General features: G+C 41.1%; 1 protein-coding gene and 1 pseudogene across 6 annotated transcripts in view; both read right to left on the bottom strand.

The window, feature by feature from the left end:
- The window catches only part of MACF1 (microtubule actin crosslinking factor 1), a 341,877-nt gene that overhangs the window by 124,687 nt on the left and 199,941 nt on the right, over positions 1-17,249 (bottom strand). For 5 of the 6 annotated variants that reach the window (XM_073791623.1, XM_073791602.1, XM_019938068.3 and 2 more), the window contains 6 exons: positions 14,978-15,085; positions 14,694-14,792; positions 12,685-12,837; positions 12,290-12,378; positions 9,234-9,369; positions 336-5,741 (listed from right to left, as the gene is read on the bottom strand). In XM_073791623.1, coding sequence (XP_073647724.1) covers positions 336-5,741; positions 9,234-9,369; positions 12,290-12,378; positions 12,685-12,837; positions 14,694-14,792; positions 14,978-15,085 — 5,991 coding nt within the window. The remainder of the gene's footprint in view (positions 1-335; positions 5,742-9,233; positions 9,370-12,289; positions 12,379-12,684; positions 12,838-14,693; positions 14,793-14,977; positions 15,086-17,249) is intronic. The other variant, XM_073791606.1, reaches the window with a different exon arrangement.
- On the bottom strand, positions 9,376-10,185 carry LOC109550410 (cytochrome c oxidase subunit 7C, mitochondrial pseudogene; annotated as a pseudogene).

Consider the following 17,249-nt stretch of genomic DNA (forward strand, 5'->3'; position numbering starts at 1 on the left):
AAAACTTTCAAAACCTATTCTGACTTCAGGTACCATAGCCTCAGTATTTTAAATTAGCTTCAATGTTAGTGTCTAACTTAAAACCCTTGCAAATTTCAGAAAGACATTCAGAGCCACTGCCTAATTTTCCAACAACTATGTTACAAACAGATGATGATGAACTAAGTTATATCTTAGAGAATCATCTAGTGCCCTGAAGTGTATGTATGTATACAATTATACACATGAAAACTCAGTATCTTGTCAAGAGTCTTAGCATGAAATTAGCTATAACAGATACCCACCCACCCACCCACCCACCCACCCACCCACCCACCCACCATTGGGTAACTTACTTTGGCAGCCCTGAAGGGCTCCGGGTTCACACTCGTTCCCCCTGGTGCAGTCATGAAGGGGTTTTGTTCACTGCCAGGCTCTGAGCTCTTTCTGAGTTTCTCCTGTGGTGTTTTCTCATCCATCTTCATTGTGGGGTATGATATTAGGGGTACCATCTCTTCTTCACGGGTTTCTGGACTAGGACTAATGGTGGCATCCTCTTGTCCTGTACTCTCTTTTCGAGATACATCTTTGGACAGTTTCTCTGGGAGAAGAGACACTGAAACTCTGGGAACTCCCTGAGTCACTATGCCTTCAAAGGACCCTGCTTCTGCACCTGTAACTATAGGGATTTCCTGAGTTGTTACTATTTTAGATTCAAGAATTCCGCAACGTTCACCATCACTTTTGTTGTCCTGAGGACGAAGGTCCTTTCTGTCTGCGAATTCCAAATAAGTGACATCTTTGGAGCCTACTCTAATTTCTTCCAATTTAACAGCGCTTGTTGAGTCAAAAGGTACTTCTTGGTATGACTTTTCTTTACTTTCGTTAGATGAGAAAGTCAGATCTTTGGTTTCCCTAATCTTAAAAGTAACACAAGAATCTTGATGATAATTGGTCTCCTGTCTGGTGGTTCCTCGGAAAGACTTCTCTGTTGTGAAAACTGGGGATGTGTCTGCAACTTGGGCTTCTCCAACTGGTTCCTGGTAGCACAATCCTTCAGGTTGTGGGGTCAAAGAAGAGAGTATTTCACTCTGGGTCCCAACAGTAACTTCTTGAGATAAATTTTCTTCTGGTTTTAAAGTCAAGCAGAGGCTTAAATTTTTCACATCTCCTTCACTGACCTGATTAGAGTTGAAGAATGTTAAAGCATCTTGATTTCTTACAGAAATTCCTTTGGGTATCATTTGGGAAGAAGAATCTTCAGCTTCACCAACAACAGAAAATCCCAGCTCCCCATCAGTTTCTTTCCCTTTTTCACTTATAGTTATTTCCACAGGTTGACTCTCTATATTAGAGTCATGGTCATCTCTAATGGCAGTTTCCTGATTCAGCTTTTCTTCTGAAAGAACTGCTGGTTTGCGTGTTTTGACACTTTCTTCTACAGTCATCTCCCTCTTTCCTCTCTTACCTTTCTCCCTGGTTTTCATTGGTTTCTGCATAACCTGCTGACTAGGCAATTTGCCCAGAGTTTCACAATTTGATTCTTGTACTTCTGAAATAATTTCTCCTTGGTTTTCCCTTATTTCTTTAGAATCTAGACCTGATATAAACTGTTTCATTTGAGAAATAATTTCTGTCTGTGCCACTATGTTTTCTTGCTCTTCATTTGTATTTTTTTCCATGGTATTATAAGCCACCTCTTTGGGGTTCAAATCACAAATTTCTGAGTGAGGGTGTGTCACTGAACTTTGGCCCAATGATTTACCTTTACCATCACTAGAAATTATGACACTGAAAGATTCTTTAGCACCTCGAGAAGATCTCCTAACCTGACCCTTGCATTCCAATTCCTTTAATGAAATTTCCCTGCTCTTTTTTGCCTGCTCCCCATTAGAAACTCTCACTTTAACCTTTTTCTGCGCAGACTGGTTTTCAATTTGAAATAATTTCTCACTTTCTCCTTTACCACAACTCATTTCAGCAGTCTGACTGCCAGCAATTAACATTTCCTTTCTTAGAAATTCTTTCTTTAGTTCACATACTTCACTTCTACCTTGCTTTTCACTCTGAGCCTGGTGATCACAGGACTCGAAGGTATCTACTTGGATTATAGTTGCCAGTTCAGGGCTAATAAGTCTTTTCTCAATAGCTTCCTTTAAAGTTACTCTCTGATCATTAAATATGTCAATAATTCCTCCATCTAACACCTGACGGGATGCAATAATTCGGACCATGCTTTCATCCACTAATTTCTGTTCCAAAGCTGATGCCAATGTCAATCTTTTCCCCGTGGCAGTGTCTATAATTCCTCCAGCATTTGCCTGAGCTTCCAGAACCTTCAGTGTAGCTGCAAAATCTACTTTTCCAAGCTGAATTGCTTGAGACAATGTAAGTACTTTGTCACTTGCTCCATCTTTAATGTCTGAGAAGGGGATTACTTCTAGATACCTCTGTCCAGATTCAATATCAATCTTACACTTTTTTACTAATTCTGCATAGGGAACAATTCTGTAATTCTCAGGATCTATAATCCCATTCATCATTCCTGAAGACAACATTTCTTTATTAGTTAAGAGTCCTTCTTTTTCAGCTTCTGCCAAGGTCAATCTCTGGCCAGAAATGAGATCTATAAAGCTTCCAGTCAAGGCCTGAATTTCTTGGATTTCTCTCTTCAAGTCCGGGGTAACAAGATCTAATTTTATGGCTTCAGAGAGGGAAATAGTTTCCTTTGTTTCAGGATGAGAGAACTGATGGAGGCTTAAGCTCTCAACTTTTTTGAGTTGCTCGGCTAAATCTTCATCAATAATGCCATGTTTAAAGGCACTATCAACAGAAAGTCTCATCCCAGATATATGGTGAATGATACCTCCATCTACCACCTGCTTTGTCAACAACTGCATGGCCTCATCCCTCTCCAAAAGCCCTCTGTCGATGGACTGCACAACTGTTAAAGGGGCTTTGCTGTCAGGGTCCATAATTCCAGTTGTTTCCAATTGTAAGCTAATTAATCTCTCTCTAACTGCTTTTTCAGCATCTCTGCCTTTAGAAGCTTTCTCCAGATTTATAAGCTCTGTCTGGTCAGCACTGTCCACCAAGCCAAGATTTGAGGCCAAAGTTACTGAAACCTTTTTGCCTCGTTTCAGGTCAACAATTCCACCAGTCACCACCTGCCCCTCTAAAATTCTGGTGGCTGTTTGTGTGTCAAGAAGTCCAATGGCAACTGCTTCCTTCACAGAGCAGAGTGTGTGGGTACGAGGGTCTAAGACGCCACTTATAGCTTTGTCTGCCATGAGGACATTGTGTAACAATTTCTCATCCATTAGACCTTCATCAATGACTTCTTCAGTTTTCAAAGACTCGCAGGTCTGAGAGTCAAAGAAGCCCCGAAACATGTTCAGCTTTCCCAAAAGTTTCACAGCAGTGTGACTAGGCACAAGGCCTCGGGCTATTGCTTCATTTAGTAAGAGTTTTTGACCTGTCTGTTCATGAAAGATACCACCCTCTAGTAATTGTGTAGATAATATATTTAAGGTAGCTTCTTCAAGCAACTCTGAAGGATGACTGCATGACAGGGAAGTTTCACTGCCATTAGCTTCCTTGTCTGTCTTTTCTAACAACATCATACCACCACCTGCCATGCTGTGTCCTTCTGGACTTTGTTTATGGTCATCCCTACCCAAACAAGTCTTATTTAATGCTTTCTTTCTGCCCAGATGAATATTCTTGTCCTTTTCAGACTTTAGTTCCGATTCTAAAACTAGAGCTTTCTCTATCTGAAATTGTGACTTTCTGCTTTGGGGTTTTATGAGAGGTCTTCCAGTTTCACCTAGAGTATATTCAGTTTCAAGTGTGTCTGCTTGTTCTTTCTGACACATAAAGGAAGTCTTTCTGAGAGTCTGCCATTCCTCCTTTGGTGATTCAACAGGAAAAGGATCTTTGTCCTCCACCAAAGTCACATCTTCTGCTTCCTCAGGAGGTACCATAAGGAGAAATCCTTTGTTGACATTTTCTCTGGTAGACACTTCTATTTGGTCTTCCTTTTTGGTATCTAACAACTGCCTTTTAAACTCTGACTTGACTTTATCTATGACCTTCAAAGTATCAACATTTGGATTTCCCACTTTTTGTTGCCCTACAAACAGGTCCCTTTTGGTGTTCTCTTCTGTTTCTACAATGGTCTTTTTGCCTTTTGCTTCAGTGCAATTTGCCTGATCAGGATCTTCTTTGTTCTGAGAAGAAAACTGGAACTCATGTGGCCTCACAGTCAGCCCATCACAGAAAGTTTCTGTGATTTTCACGTTCACCGATTCTTGTAATTTCTCAGGAGCATCTAGTCTCTGGTGCCCACTTCCAAACACTTCTGGAGGACTTGCTTGATCACCTCTTGCTGTTAGTGCCTCTATCAGCTCATTGTCCAACAGGAGCAGCCTCTGTCCATCCCGCACATTAATATAGCTGTGAGTCATCAGATGAAACAGCAGCTTCTCGTTATGGCTTGCGATGCCCTCAGTTTGGCCCTTGCTACACAGCACACCTGCCGCTCCAGGATTCGTGTTCAATTTGCTTCGTTCTAAAGAGTCTGCTAATTGCATGTGGGGCATCACATCAGGGATACAAATTGACTTCAAGTTATTGGCAAGATCTTTGTCTAACATACCATTTTCTACTGCTTTTTTCCAGGACCAAATCTCTGTGGTTGCTGGTAGATATAGGGCTTTAATATGCTGTCGGCCACTAAGGATTTTATGGGCTAGTTCAGTAGACACAATACCTTGTTCCAGGGCATCTGTAATTGGGAGAATCTCTCCGGACTCGGGCCATAGCAACCCCATGAGTGACCACAGGGACTCCAGAATCACAAGTGCAATCTTAGCAGCTATTAGATCATTGCTCACTGCTTCATCTACTGTCAGCCTACGCCCAGTGACAGTGTCTATGATGCCTCCTGTCTGAAGCTGCCTTATGAGAAGAGCACAGGCCATATCTTGGTCAATCAAATTATGTCTCACAGCCTCTCCCACTGTAAGTCTGTGTCCTGTTCTTGGATCTACTATGCCTCCAGCAAAAAGCTGAGCTTCCAGCACCCGGACAGTGACCTGCCTATCTATTAGCCCTTCCTGAACTGCACGGAAAATGCTAACCTTCCGGCCTGATTTCAAGCTCACCATTCCCCCTGCCAATTGCTTGACAGGCAGCAATTTCAACCCTGATTCCTGGTAGACAATACATCTCCTCATCAGATCCAGTAAACCGATTTTCTCAGCTGTGTTTGGGTCTATCAAGTTCTTGGATGATCTCAGGTGAGACTCTAACACTGAGTAAAGCCAGGCAGAAATGAGGCCTTGGTGAAAAGCCTCCTCTAGGTTAATACAGTTCTCATCAGGGGGGAGACTGAAACTTCCAGTTGCCAGGTGAGCTTCTAAGATTTTCAGTCCAACTTTCTCATTGATTATTTTCTTTTCAATTGCTTCCACCACAGAAAGAGGGCCTTTGTTCTCAGTAAGCCTGCTGATTAAGGACAGGGCATCCTCTAGTTCCTGGAGCTGCTGGTATATCTGGGGATTAATGAGGTTTCTGGCTAGGCCCTCCTCCAAAGACAGCTTTTCACTGGTCTCAGGGGCAATGAGGCCAGACATGATAACCTGGGATTCCAGGAGCACAAGGCCTGTGTCTTGGTCAATGAGGCCCTTTTGCATGGCTCTGAAGATGGGAAATATCTCCACTGTGCCTAGGTCAATCACCCCAGCAACTGCTCTGCAGCCCTACAAGAGAAAATGAAAAAGAACACTGAATCAGAGAAGCACAATTGTTGAAAAGAATCATTCAAAGAACTACAGTATATCAAATTCTGACCACAAGAAAAACCCAGCCTGGATGAGCCCCAACCTGTAGGAAACATTCTGAAGCCTGGCAGTGTTAATGCTAAAAAAGAATTTTTCTAAACTACAGAATGTTTAACATGGCCAGAAGTTCACAGATTACTCAAGGGATGGTAGCATTAAGCATATCTGAGTGACAAGCTCTACAAAGTAGCAAGCAGTGAAAGTGAGGGGACAGCTACTTATAAGACTACATCACCACAAAGGCTCCTACAGACACATACCAGCTCCCCCAAAGTGAGAATTCAACCCCATACAACAACTTCTCAGTGTTGCAATCCACGCAGAAGACTCTTGAAGTAGGACCTCCCTGCCGATGAGTTCAGCGCGATGGGTCCACAGGATTCGAAGGAGACTTAAGCAGCCCAGCAACAGCTGTGCAGCTCAGTAAATGGCCCTGTGTATATTACTCAGGCAGCTGTTTAGCAACTGGAGCGGTCATACTCTTGGTGGCCAGTGCTAGCGTGTCCCATGGCAATGGCTCTGAGTTAAATTAGCTCTAGGAATTGGAAGTAGCAAGTCAAGGAAGGAGCAGACTAGGGACTCTTGACTCTGGAACCACTAATAACTTTTCTTCTAGTCCAGGCTAGAATGGGTAGTACAATCATCATGATGACAGCTACTACTTGTTGGACACTTAATATATTTATTAAGCACTGACACCCCCACAACAATCCTATGAAAGCAATTAATTTTTAGTTTGCAGATAAGAAACTGAGGTACAGAGAGATTAGGTAACTTGTCCAAGGTCACAAAATGAATGAGTTCCAGAATCAAACCAAGATCTTACTCTAAATCTCAAGCTATTATACTGCCTCCCCAGTCAGATCCGAAGAGCAGGAAGGATAAGCACAGTAGAGCTGCATCTTACACAGGAATTAGGTACTAACGACAGAGAATAAGGCAAGCCTTAACACACTGTCAAAATTACCCTCACAAAAAAGCCTGAAAACAGCTTCTGAAGAATTCCTATTTTGAAGCCTTTCATCGCAATATGATGTTATTCAGAAATTAAATCTTTCCAGCGTTCTACCACTTAGAACACTTCATCACTTTTATTAATCTCCAACTTTCCACTTCTTCTTGTTAGTGTGCATTATCTTCGTCTTCTATACATGCTTTTATCTATCCCCCTTTAGTCAGTGTTACTTTTTGATCCTTATTTAACTCAACTTATTCATGGAGGATCTTATTGACGTTAACTGCCAATCACTTCCTTGCCTCCTATATAATGCATTTCATTTCTGTCTCAGGGAGACGTAAGCTCCGTAAGAGCAGGTACTTTGCCCAGTGGATGTCCAGGACTCGTACCAGCAGTTAAAGAAACATTTGATGAATAAACAAATAAGCTGATAAATAGTAAGGAAATCCTTAAAATCATTAACCTATTTCCCCCAGATTTCAAGCTTGATTAGTTGCACACTATCGGAGATGCAGAACAGACAGCAAATGAGGAAGCAGATCTGGGTCGCATCTTCATCTCACTGTATTTGTTCAAATAATGGAATAACTGAGAATTCTCCAAACTATTTAAAATATTATGTGTTATTCTTCATCCTCCCTCTGTTTTCTGACCCAGAATGTAGAGTTTAACGTGTATAGGGTAAATGTATGCTATGTGAACCTACAAGTTAGCTAGTCTTTATAGATTGAAGGAAAAATCCCACTGGCATGTGACTCTCTGAAATATATGAAAAATTCCTTTTACAAAATCCACGTAAAGACTATGCAGAAGCAGACAATATGAAAAAGGAAAAGATTCTTTGGGGAAACCTCTAATTTCTTCTGTGAGTTCACAGAGTCTCAGAAATGCTGGTATTGAAAAAAGGCCTGGAGTCTAGCCAAAGAGAAAAGACTGTTCTTTCTAACACCCTCGTAATTGGAGGAGAGGCAGGAATCACTGTATCGGGAAATACTCCAGAGAAATTCATTTCAGCCCCACCAAACATGGGCATTCTGACCTAAACAAGCAGAAAAAGACAGAGGGAGAAGAGGAAAGAAAACATAAAAGGCTTCTACTTACCAGGGTTGCAGGGTGTGCCTTGGGCAGATAAGAGAGAGAGCCTTACGGAGCAGCTCAGCCGTATCGCACACACAGTGTAAGCTTGGTGTTAGCGTCCAGCATGCGACTGTTTGTTTTTTTGCAAAAAAGAACCCCAAACAGGTCGTCCTCTTTTCCCTTTGTGCATTTGTGCTTAAACTCCAAAGGGTTAGTGAAACTTGTAAGCAAGGATGTCAGTTAATCAGAACAATACTTCACATGAAACACACAAACGGTAACAGGGGACACATCATGCTCAATGTAGTGGTGCTCAGCAGCTTGACTTTCTTTCTCTCCTTCTCCCCTTTTTTAACCTTTCAAAATGAGAACTGAATGTTCTCAGCAAGCAATTGTTAAAACTCTTTACGTACTCCCATATATGGTGAAGCGATGAGCCATTAGAAGTGGGCTACCTCACACAGAGCATGTTAAACCAGCACGTTCTTTTTGGAAATCTGCTCTCAAATAAATCACAGCTGGTTCTGCATTGTGGTCTTTACAACTCTAGCTCCGTTGCACAAATTTCATGACCAGAGTCAAAGCATGTTTTGTATGAATATCATTTTGAGCAACATCTAGACCAAATCCGATTGCCACAGGAGCTTCACTTCCGGCTGCCCCAAGGAATTCGGCCATTGCTTCACAACATAGGAAACAAGCAGGCAAACACACATATATATCCCAGAGACACATGTATATAATATGGTAAGTTTACATATACACACACGTATCCAGGAAGAACTGAGGACAACCAGCAGGAACTTAACAACTTCCATATGGTCCAGGAAATGAACATGAGAGGGAACTGGTAAAGATGTCACATGATGGGGCAACAATGGGTAAGGGGAACCAGTGTCTCAGTCAGTGCAGCTAATCCACCAGTTTCTTTTGGAAATTAACATTTCTCATTTATGTAGTAGACAGGGAAAAAAGTATGGGGGGAAGAGGTTCACAGCCTTTACTTCCCAATATTCAGAACTCTTGGCTATCAACTTTTGAGTGACAATGCCACAGAGTAACCTGATTGCCTTCTGATCAGACATAATATAGCATTTAGGTTCTCCTTGACTGTGGTCTGCCACAGAATGGAAGATCACACAACAGTGAACCAGGTCTGACGGGTTAGCCGTAAGCACCTTCTAGTGATTTTTGACTGACCAACACATCGTGGAACCCCAGTAAAGAAACACGAGACACATGGCTGCTACAGCGAGGTTAAAAATTAAGTCACACTCGTCATGGAAAGCTAGTGATCATGACTCCCAATCAGCAAAGCTGCCTGCATACCGTTCAAAAGGTACCCTTCCAACATTTGGAGAGAAAACTAAAAGTACCTTTTGTTCTGTCTGCTGGGCCAGCTGGCTCTGAAGCTGCTGAAGCTGGTTTGCTGAACCATCACAAAGGTCATGGTAAGCCTTATTCAGGGCATTCAATTGCTCAGATATCTGTTCCTTCTCTTTTCCTGAGAGCCTGGAAGACGAAGCATGAAAGCTCTTTCAGAGAAAAACCTTTCTCCAAACCCTTCTCTATTGCTTCAAACTGACTTTGCCACCTTGGATAGTATTCTCCTTCATCACTGTTCATGATGGATCATCCGGTCACTCTTCCATACTCATTGAACACTTTGGCATCCAGCTCACAGCTTTCCTGTCCATCTCAAACCAAGTCATGATTCTTGCTTATGTCAATGCTCACGTCACCAATTATCTAACACCCGGTGCTTGTAGTCCTGCGACCTTCTCGATCCAAACGCGCGCCACACCACCTCAGCCCCACCCACACATGGCAAACTTGGAGGCTACCATCATCTAAAATTATTCCACTTCTGAAATTTTATTTTACTTTTTTAAGGATTTATGCCAGGAATTTATTTACAAACATATCTAGGATGCTGAGTTCAAGAGTTTGATCCTTTTTCCAAAGAGACTGCACATCTTAAAATGCTCCTCTTCGTATCTGTCTCACGGATTATTTTTTAAGCAGTTGGTGTCTTACTATATAGAAAGGTGCAGCAAGTCAAACCCAAAGTACAAAGTCATCATAGCTAGTAACCGCCATTTGTTTTCCACTGAAAATGGTAAATTCTTCCCTGGACCCTCCTCACTGTGGCTCCTATGAGATCACAGAGGTGGTGAACCTCTGGATGCTTTGTCCCAACACAGCGCTGTCAGACGCCCTGCGAAAGGCGCAGAAACTGAAGGCGGAAGAAATGGCGGCAGCACACCAAGCACTCCTTTCCGCAAGACCTTGTTCCCCTGTGTGCAAGGACCGTCCACTTCTGAAATTTTAAACTTCAAAAATCTACTATCGGATTGTAACTTCTGATTATAATCCTACCTGGCTAGTTTTCCTTCTTTACTCCTACAGCTCTTCTCTTTTAAAAACAAAATCTCTTAAAGAGACAAAAGAGAAGAATAAAATATACTCTCACTTACTCATTACCCAACTATCCAACCTTACCGAATTTTATTGTAGTATTTTACCAAATTTTCTTCAGATCCTTTTCTTAGACATAAGACATTACTGACAGAATTAAAGTCCCATGTGTATCTGTCACCAACCCTGTTCCTATCCCTCTCTCCCCAGAAGTTATCACTATCTTGAATTCCTTTTCTCATTCTACATGGTATTTCTGAGACTGAATCCTGTGATTCATCTTACAAGCGTCCATCAGCTTACTGGGATTCCCCAAACCTTCCTTGACTCCTCCACCTCTCTTAATCCATCAGTTCTCTCCATTTTCTTCAGTTTCTTCTCTTTGGAGTCCAGACCCACAGGCCACCATCTCAATTAGTCCCTATTATCTTTGCACTCTCTCCTCACTAACAAGACTCCAGTCCCAGATCAACCAAACCCCTGGACTTCTCTGTTCCCACATGCAGCCTAAGTCTATCTAGTGGGGGGATTCCAAAACCACGTGTCAACAGAAGAGGTCTTCCTGGTTTCTAACCTCTACTGGACTTCCATGCTTCCTGACAATCCTCTTGGAGGCTCCCACTCTAACTTGCAGCAAACAACCTCTCTCCCTATTTCAAAGAGAAAATACAGACCACTGGGCACTAATTCTCTCACTTTCTGACTTCACTTCTGACATATTTATCTGTATCCATACCTTTCCTAATCTCCTTTTTCTCAGACCTCAGAGGAAAAGGTGTCTCAACTCCTGTTTAAGGTTGTATTTTCTACCCATGGATAAATTTTATCCTCTCCTAAATCCTTTGCAACCCCTCTCCTATGACTTCAATTTCTCTCTCCCTTTCGGTCCTTGAGACTCAGTCCATAAACACAGTTAAGTCTCCCCGATCTTTTAATAAAACAAAACCTTTTCTTGAACATAAATTCTGCTCTAAGTACTTGCTGTATTATTTCTCTCCTTTCCCATGGCCAAGCTCCTTGGAAGAGTAGTCTAATTTCATTATCACTACCTTCCACGCCTCATGTGCTCCCCATTACTCTAGATCAGACATCATCCCCCAGCTTTTCACCAGAGTCACCAAAAGCTTCCAACTCGCCAAATTTAATAGCTATGTCTCAGTTTTAACTTTTCTTGACTTTTGACCACTTCCTTCTTTTTGGAGCCCTGTTCTCTCTTGGGTTCTAAGGTATCACTCATAATTTCCTCTTACTTCTCTAAGGCTTCCTTTATAGGCCGAGAAGCCCTTGAACCCTTGTAAGCTAATCCAGTCATGGTTTCTTCTATGCTGACGACTCAAATCTCTGTCACTTCAAACGTCTCTCATTAATTCTAAATTTACACATAAAGCTGCCCACTGGACACCTTTAGTGGAACTACATAAGGCATAAATAAAGTATCAGGTATTTCCAAATACATACGGAAGTTTACCCTCTGATGTCCGGTGGGTTCTTCACATTCATAATGTCTGAAACTATAGCTGCCTCCTTCTTCCTCAACCCATACTTTCTCCTGTATTCTCTGTCTTGGTTAGCAGCATCACCAAATACCCAGTGGCCTAAGCCAGAAACCTGGGAGTTATATCTGATAATTTTCATTGGTCACCAAACCCTGTAAGTTCATTATCCATATACTATCTTTTGAATCTTTGTCCCCTCTCCATCTCTCATCGTTTCTTGCCTATATTATCAGAACAGCCTCTTAACTGGTCTCTCAGGCCTCTACTCTTGTCCCATGTCTATCCATTCTCTAAAAAACTGTTCTAGAAACCTTTATCAACGAAGTCCAATCATGTTTAAAATCTTTCCCCATAGCCAGCAGGTAGAATGCTACTCCTCAGGATGAACTACAAGGCTCTTCCTAATCTAGCTCTTGCCACCCTGAAGTCTCCAGCCCAAATCCTGATCATGACCTGAAGTTTTAGTCAGGTAGATCCAGTTCCCCCAGATGTGCTGTAATCTCTCATTTAATACTCACTTATGACCATGCTTGGCCAAGAAGATCTGTGAAGTTTTAATGGCCTCAGAGACTTGTTCCCTCTTGGTTGTTAGCTCCTCTGCCAGAACCTATGCAGTAGAAGAAAAAAGTTTCAGAACCCAAGATATTAAAGAACCAAAAATCATTTAGAATAACTTAAAATAAAATCCTAGGGAAAAAATTAGCTTAGGTAAGATGATTATTACCACTATATACAGTGATCTAGAAAGCAGAAGTACAAATAAGATGACGTCTTAAGTTTCTTTAAGTCCTGGAAGTTAACACTTATTGAGATCATAATCGTTCCTGGCGGCCCATATGTGACATATTATTCCTCTTAATGAGTAATCACATATTATGCTACCCAGGAAGTGACAGATGGACCTTCTACTCACCTGCTGTTCTAAAATAGCTTTTTCAATGTCTGTTGATTCTTTGGTCTGGGATGAGGTAGCTTTGCTTTGTGTAGTCTTTGCTAGGGTAGACACCCAGCCCAAAAGTTCTTTAACCTTCTCCACATGTTCCTGTTTTTCTTCTTCTACCACTTTCTAGAAGAGGAAATAGAAAATCAGTATCTTGGTCAATGTCTTACTACACCGGCCTGATTCAGAGTTCCTAAAACAAAGACATGAATGTTACCTAAATCATAGCTAAAATAATCCCAAGTTAAATATAATTTACCCAGCCTACAGCATTGCTCACCAGCGCCTGGGTGATACTAATAGCTAAATACATTATATCTAGGTTAGCACTTTTCTAAAAAAGCATGCTGTTTTAATATGTGATGGGCAGTCAATAATTATTTACTGATTTTAAAGAGCCCTTCATGGGCTTCCCTGGTGGCGCAGTGGTTAAGAATCCGCATGCCAATGCAGGGGATGTGGGTTCGAGCCCTGGTCTGGGAAGATTCCACATGCCGTGGAGCAACTAAGCCCGTGAGCCACAACTACTGAGCCCGCGAGCCACAGTTACTGAAGCCTGTGCGCCTAGAGCCCGTGCTCTGCAACAAGAGAGGCCACCGCAATGAGAAGTCCGCACACCACAATGAAGAGCAGTCCCCGCTCACTGCAACTAGAGAAAGCCCACACACAGCAACAAAGACCCAACACAGCCAAAAATAAATAAAATAAATTAATTAAAAAGCCCTTCACATATAGCATCTTACATATGTTCATAGTTCTTAGATTTACAGATGAAAAGATGGACATCTACAGAGATTAAATGAGGTAGGTACTGACAGAAGGAAGTCTTTTGCTAATTTACATGCACAAAAGTTGGTATGGGTTAATGTTTCCAACAGCATTTCTTTTATAAGTGTTATTGAATATGTGCAAACTTATTTTGCAAAGACATAGAAGATCTTCATAATTACAAAAAGACTGCATACTCATTACAACAAATTCAAACAATCTGAAATTCATAATATATGTTCCTTTAATCTCATTTCCTCAGGAATTTGGTATATATATTTCTAAACTTGTTTGTATGCCCATATTGTCCCTTTGTGGTACACACAGTTTTGTTATTACTGAAATTATAATTATACATAGTATTTCAACTTGCTTTTTTCCTCAAAAAATATATTATAAATATCTTTCCTTGTTGGTTCATTTAAATCTATTTCATTATTTTTAACAGCTTCATAGCATTCCATCATATGGAATTTGGATATTTCCACTATTCCTCTTTAACAAATTATGCTTTATTAAGGATCTCTGTTCATATCCCTTTCTTCATGCTTATAATGTTTCTGTAATAAAGATACTTGCAAGTGGGAGTGTCTGACACAAGACAGTCTGTCCTCATTATTCACTAGAAGGCTGTGATGTGCCTTATGGAGAAAATGCATTTAATAAGCTTTGTTCAGGTGTGAGTTATATTGCTCTCGGCCATGATTCAATGTTAGTGAATCAATAAGATATATTTTAAAATGTGTTTTTAAACAAAAACACACATAAAACCAGGTTGTGCATTATCCATTGACAAAAATGTTGTGATGTGACCAGAAGCTGGCAGTAACCTAACCCTGTGTTCCCCTGGATGCATGAATTCAGAATTTGCTGGTACAAGGGAGATCAGCTCGGTGCTTTGTGACCACCTAGAGGGGTGGGATAGGGAGCGTGGGAGGGAGACGCAAGAGGGAGGGGATACGGGGATATATGTATAGCTGATTCACTTTGTTATAAAGCAGAAACTAACACAACACTGTAAATCAATTATACTCCAATAAAGACGTTAAAAAAAAAAAGAATTTGCTGGTGCAGTGTGTACAGTGCCTTCATAGAACATGACTACTGTGAACAATGGACATCGGCTGGCTGTGTGTGCATTTTAAATCTTGACAGATGAGGTTCAAGATTTTTCATTCTACTTTCAAGATGATTTAGGACCCAGTTGCCCTCACCTCCTCCTCCTCCAGCCGCCGGAGTGCATCACTGATGTATTTCACGTGCTGAGTTGTTAAGGTCACCAATGCTGTGTAGCGAGTCCTTAAGTCCATGAACTACGGTTCCAAAAAAAAAACAATTTAGATAAGTTATCTGCCAGAAAAGTCAATTTAAATAGTTGACAATAAGAGGAAGTTTTCATGAAGTCACACGCTCGACAGTAATCAAACTGTAAGGCCTCGATGAGCGAATCTTTCCTTGAGGGAAGACAGCGGCACACGTCCTTGCCCCACCCTTTCACCTCTTGCGTGATGGCATCTGAAGAGGAAGGCATGCGACGGCGCTTGCCCGGGGATTTCTGCTGTGATTCCACAAAGGCCTTGTATGTCATCAGTTGCAATTCATAGTCCTGGGGGAAGAAGACATTGAACTACGTTTACACAGGGCTTAGAGCTCACACTGTCATGCAGTAGCATCACAGCATTTCAATGGTGAAAGGCATTTTGACGATCCTTTAGAATAGAGGTTAGCAAACTTTCCCTGAAAGTTGTACTATCTCAGTCGTGGCTACTCACCTCTGCCACTGCAAGTGAAAGCAGCCATAGAAAGTAAGTAAATGAAAGAGCATGGCTGTATTATGATAAAACATGACTTAGAGACACTGAAAGGTGAAGTTCATATAATTTTCATATGTCGTGAGGTATTATTCTTCTGATTTTTTATAGGCATTTCTCATGGGCCATATAAAATAGGTGTGCAGGCTGGATTTAGCCTGTGGGCCACATTAGGCTGCTCCTGAATTTGCAGTTTGTTGTGTGCTGACCCCATCCTTTCATCTCACACATGGGGCAACTGAGGCCAGGAGACAGGAAGTGAGCTTCCCTAATTAACTCAGTGGGTGAGCAACACAGTCAGGACTGGAATCTGTCTTCCGTCCCTAAACCAACACTCTTCTCATGTCACCATGCTATCTTGTCACTTCCTCTGCAATCCTGAGAGTGCTGCCTTGGTCCAGGCCCTCTTCAGAGCTCACATGACAGTGCAATAGCCTCTTACTCTCCTGCTTAGAGTCTCACCTCCAATTTATTTTCTGTCCTGCTAGTAGCATAACTTTTCTAAGTCAAAAAGGTGACCACTTCGTTCCTCTGTTTGAAAGTTCTCAGTGACCTAGAGAAGATCTTCTCAAATATCAACATTCACCTGGGGATCCTGTTAAAATGCAGATCCTGATTCAGCAGGCTGAAGATTCTGCATTTCTGACTAGTTATCAGGTGATGTCGATGCTCTTGGTTCACAAACCATGTTTTGAGGAGCAAGAACAGACTGGGATTGACATATATACACTAATTTGTATAAAACGGATAACTAATAAGAACCTGCTGTTTAAAAATAATAATAAAATGAAATTCAAAAAAAAAAGAAATCCAAAAAATAAAAAAATAAAATGTTATTCAGATTATTTATCTTAACTTCTTACTATTTTACTTCTTGGCTGACTCCTCTATGTTCTTGGAATAAAATCCAAATGTCTGTGAGCCCCAGCCAGCCCTCAGTCTACATGTTCAGCTTTATCTGATGCCACTCTTCTTGCTCAGGCTGCCCAGGCCATAACCTGTCAGTTCTGAGAACCCGTTAAGCTCTTTCTTATTAAAAAAAAAAAAAAAAAAGAACAGATGGTAAAGACAAAGGAACTGAACAAGGCCTTTCAAAGGTTGGCCCCAATCTCCCCTCTCATTTTCCACAATCACTGTTTCTCATGTAAAGTACACCTTCTAGCTATACCAGAATTGCTAGAATTTGCTATTTCCTCATATAATCATTGGATTTTATTCCTCCATGCCTTTGATTATGCAGTTCCTTTTGCCTAGAATGTCTTGCTTTCTATTGTCGACTTTGAAAATTCTAGGCAGGAGGAAAATACTGAATGAGTTCCATAAGCAGTCTATTAAAAAAAAATAGTAACAATAAAATATTAATAAAAACACGTGCTACCATTTACTGAATGTATTTTAAGTTTGAGGCATTGTCCTATGTATAAATTATCCCATTTAATCTTTGCAAACACTTTGCAATCACAAGTGAGGTAGTTACTGTTCACATTTTGTAGATATAGCAACAGAAACTCAGAGGGGCTAAGTGTTTGCTCAAAGTCTTAAGCCTAGAAAATGGTGAAGCTAGGATGTGAACTCAATTCTTTCTGACACCAAGTCTCCTGTTATTAACTGAAGAAATGTATTCATTTAAAAAACTATTCGTTGAGCACCGACTATGTGCTTGTCAGAAAAAACCTTGCTCCCCTTGAACTTACATTCTCGTGGGAAGGCACATGTTAAACAAATAAATATATGAGAATCTCAGGTCATTTTTTTTAAAAGACCTTATCAGAGAAATAGGAAGTGGGGAGCCAGATCTTGCATAGTCTCATAAACCACAAAAGGATTTAAAATTTTAGTACAAGTATGATATGAAGCCATGAGACAGTTCTGAGCAGAAGAGTGACAGGATCTAATCTATACATGTTTCAGCTATGGTAAGGTACACATTTCCCTTACATTTTAGTATCTCGAAAATTT

Source organism: Tursiops truncatus, chromosome 1, assembly GCF_011762595.2.
Source record: "Tursiops truncatus isolate mTurTru1 chromosome 1, mTurTru1.mat.Y, whole genome shotgun sequence".
NCBI classification, from domain to species: domain Eukaryota; kingdom Metazoa; phylum Chordata; class Mammalia; order Artiodactyla; family Delphinidae; genus Tursiops; species Tursiops truncatus.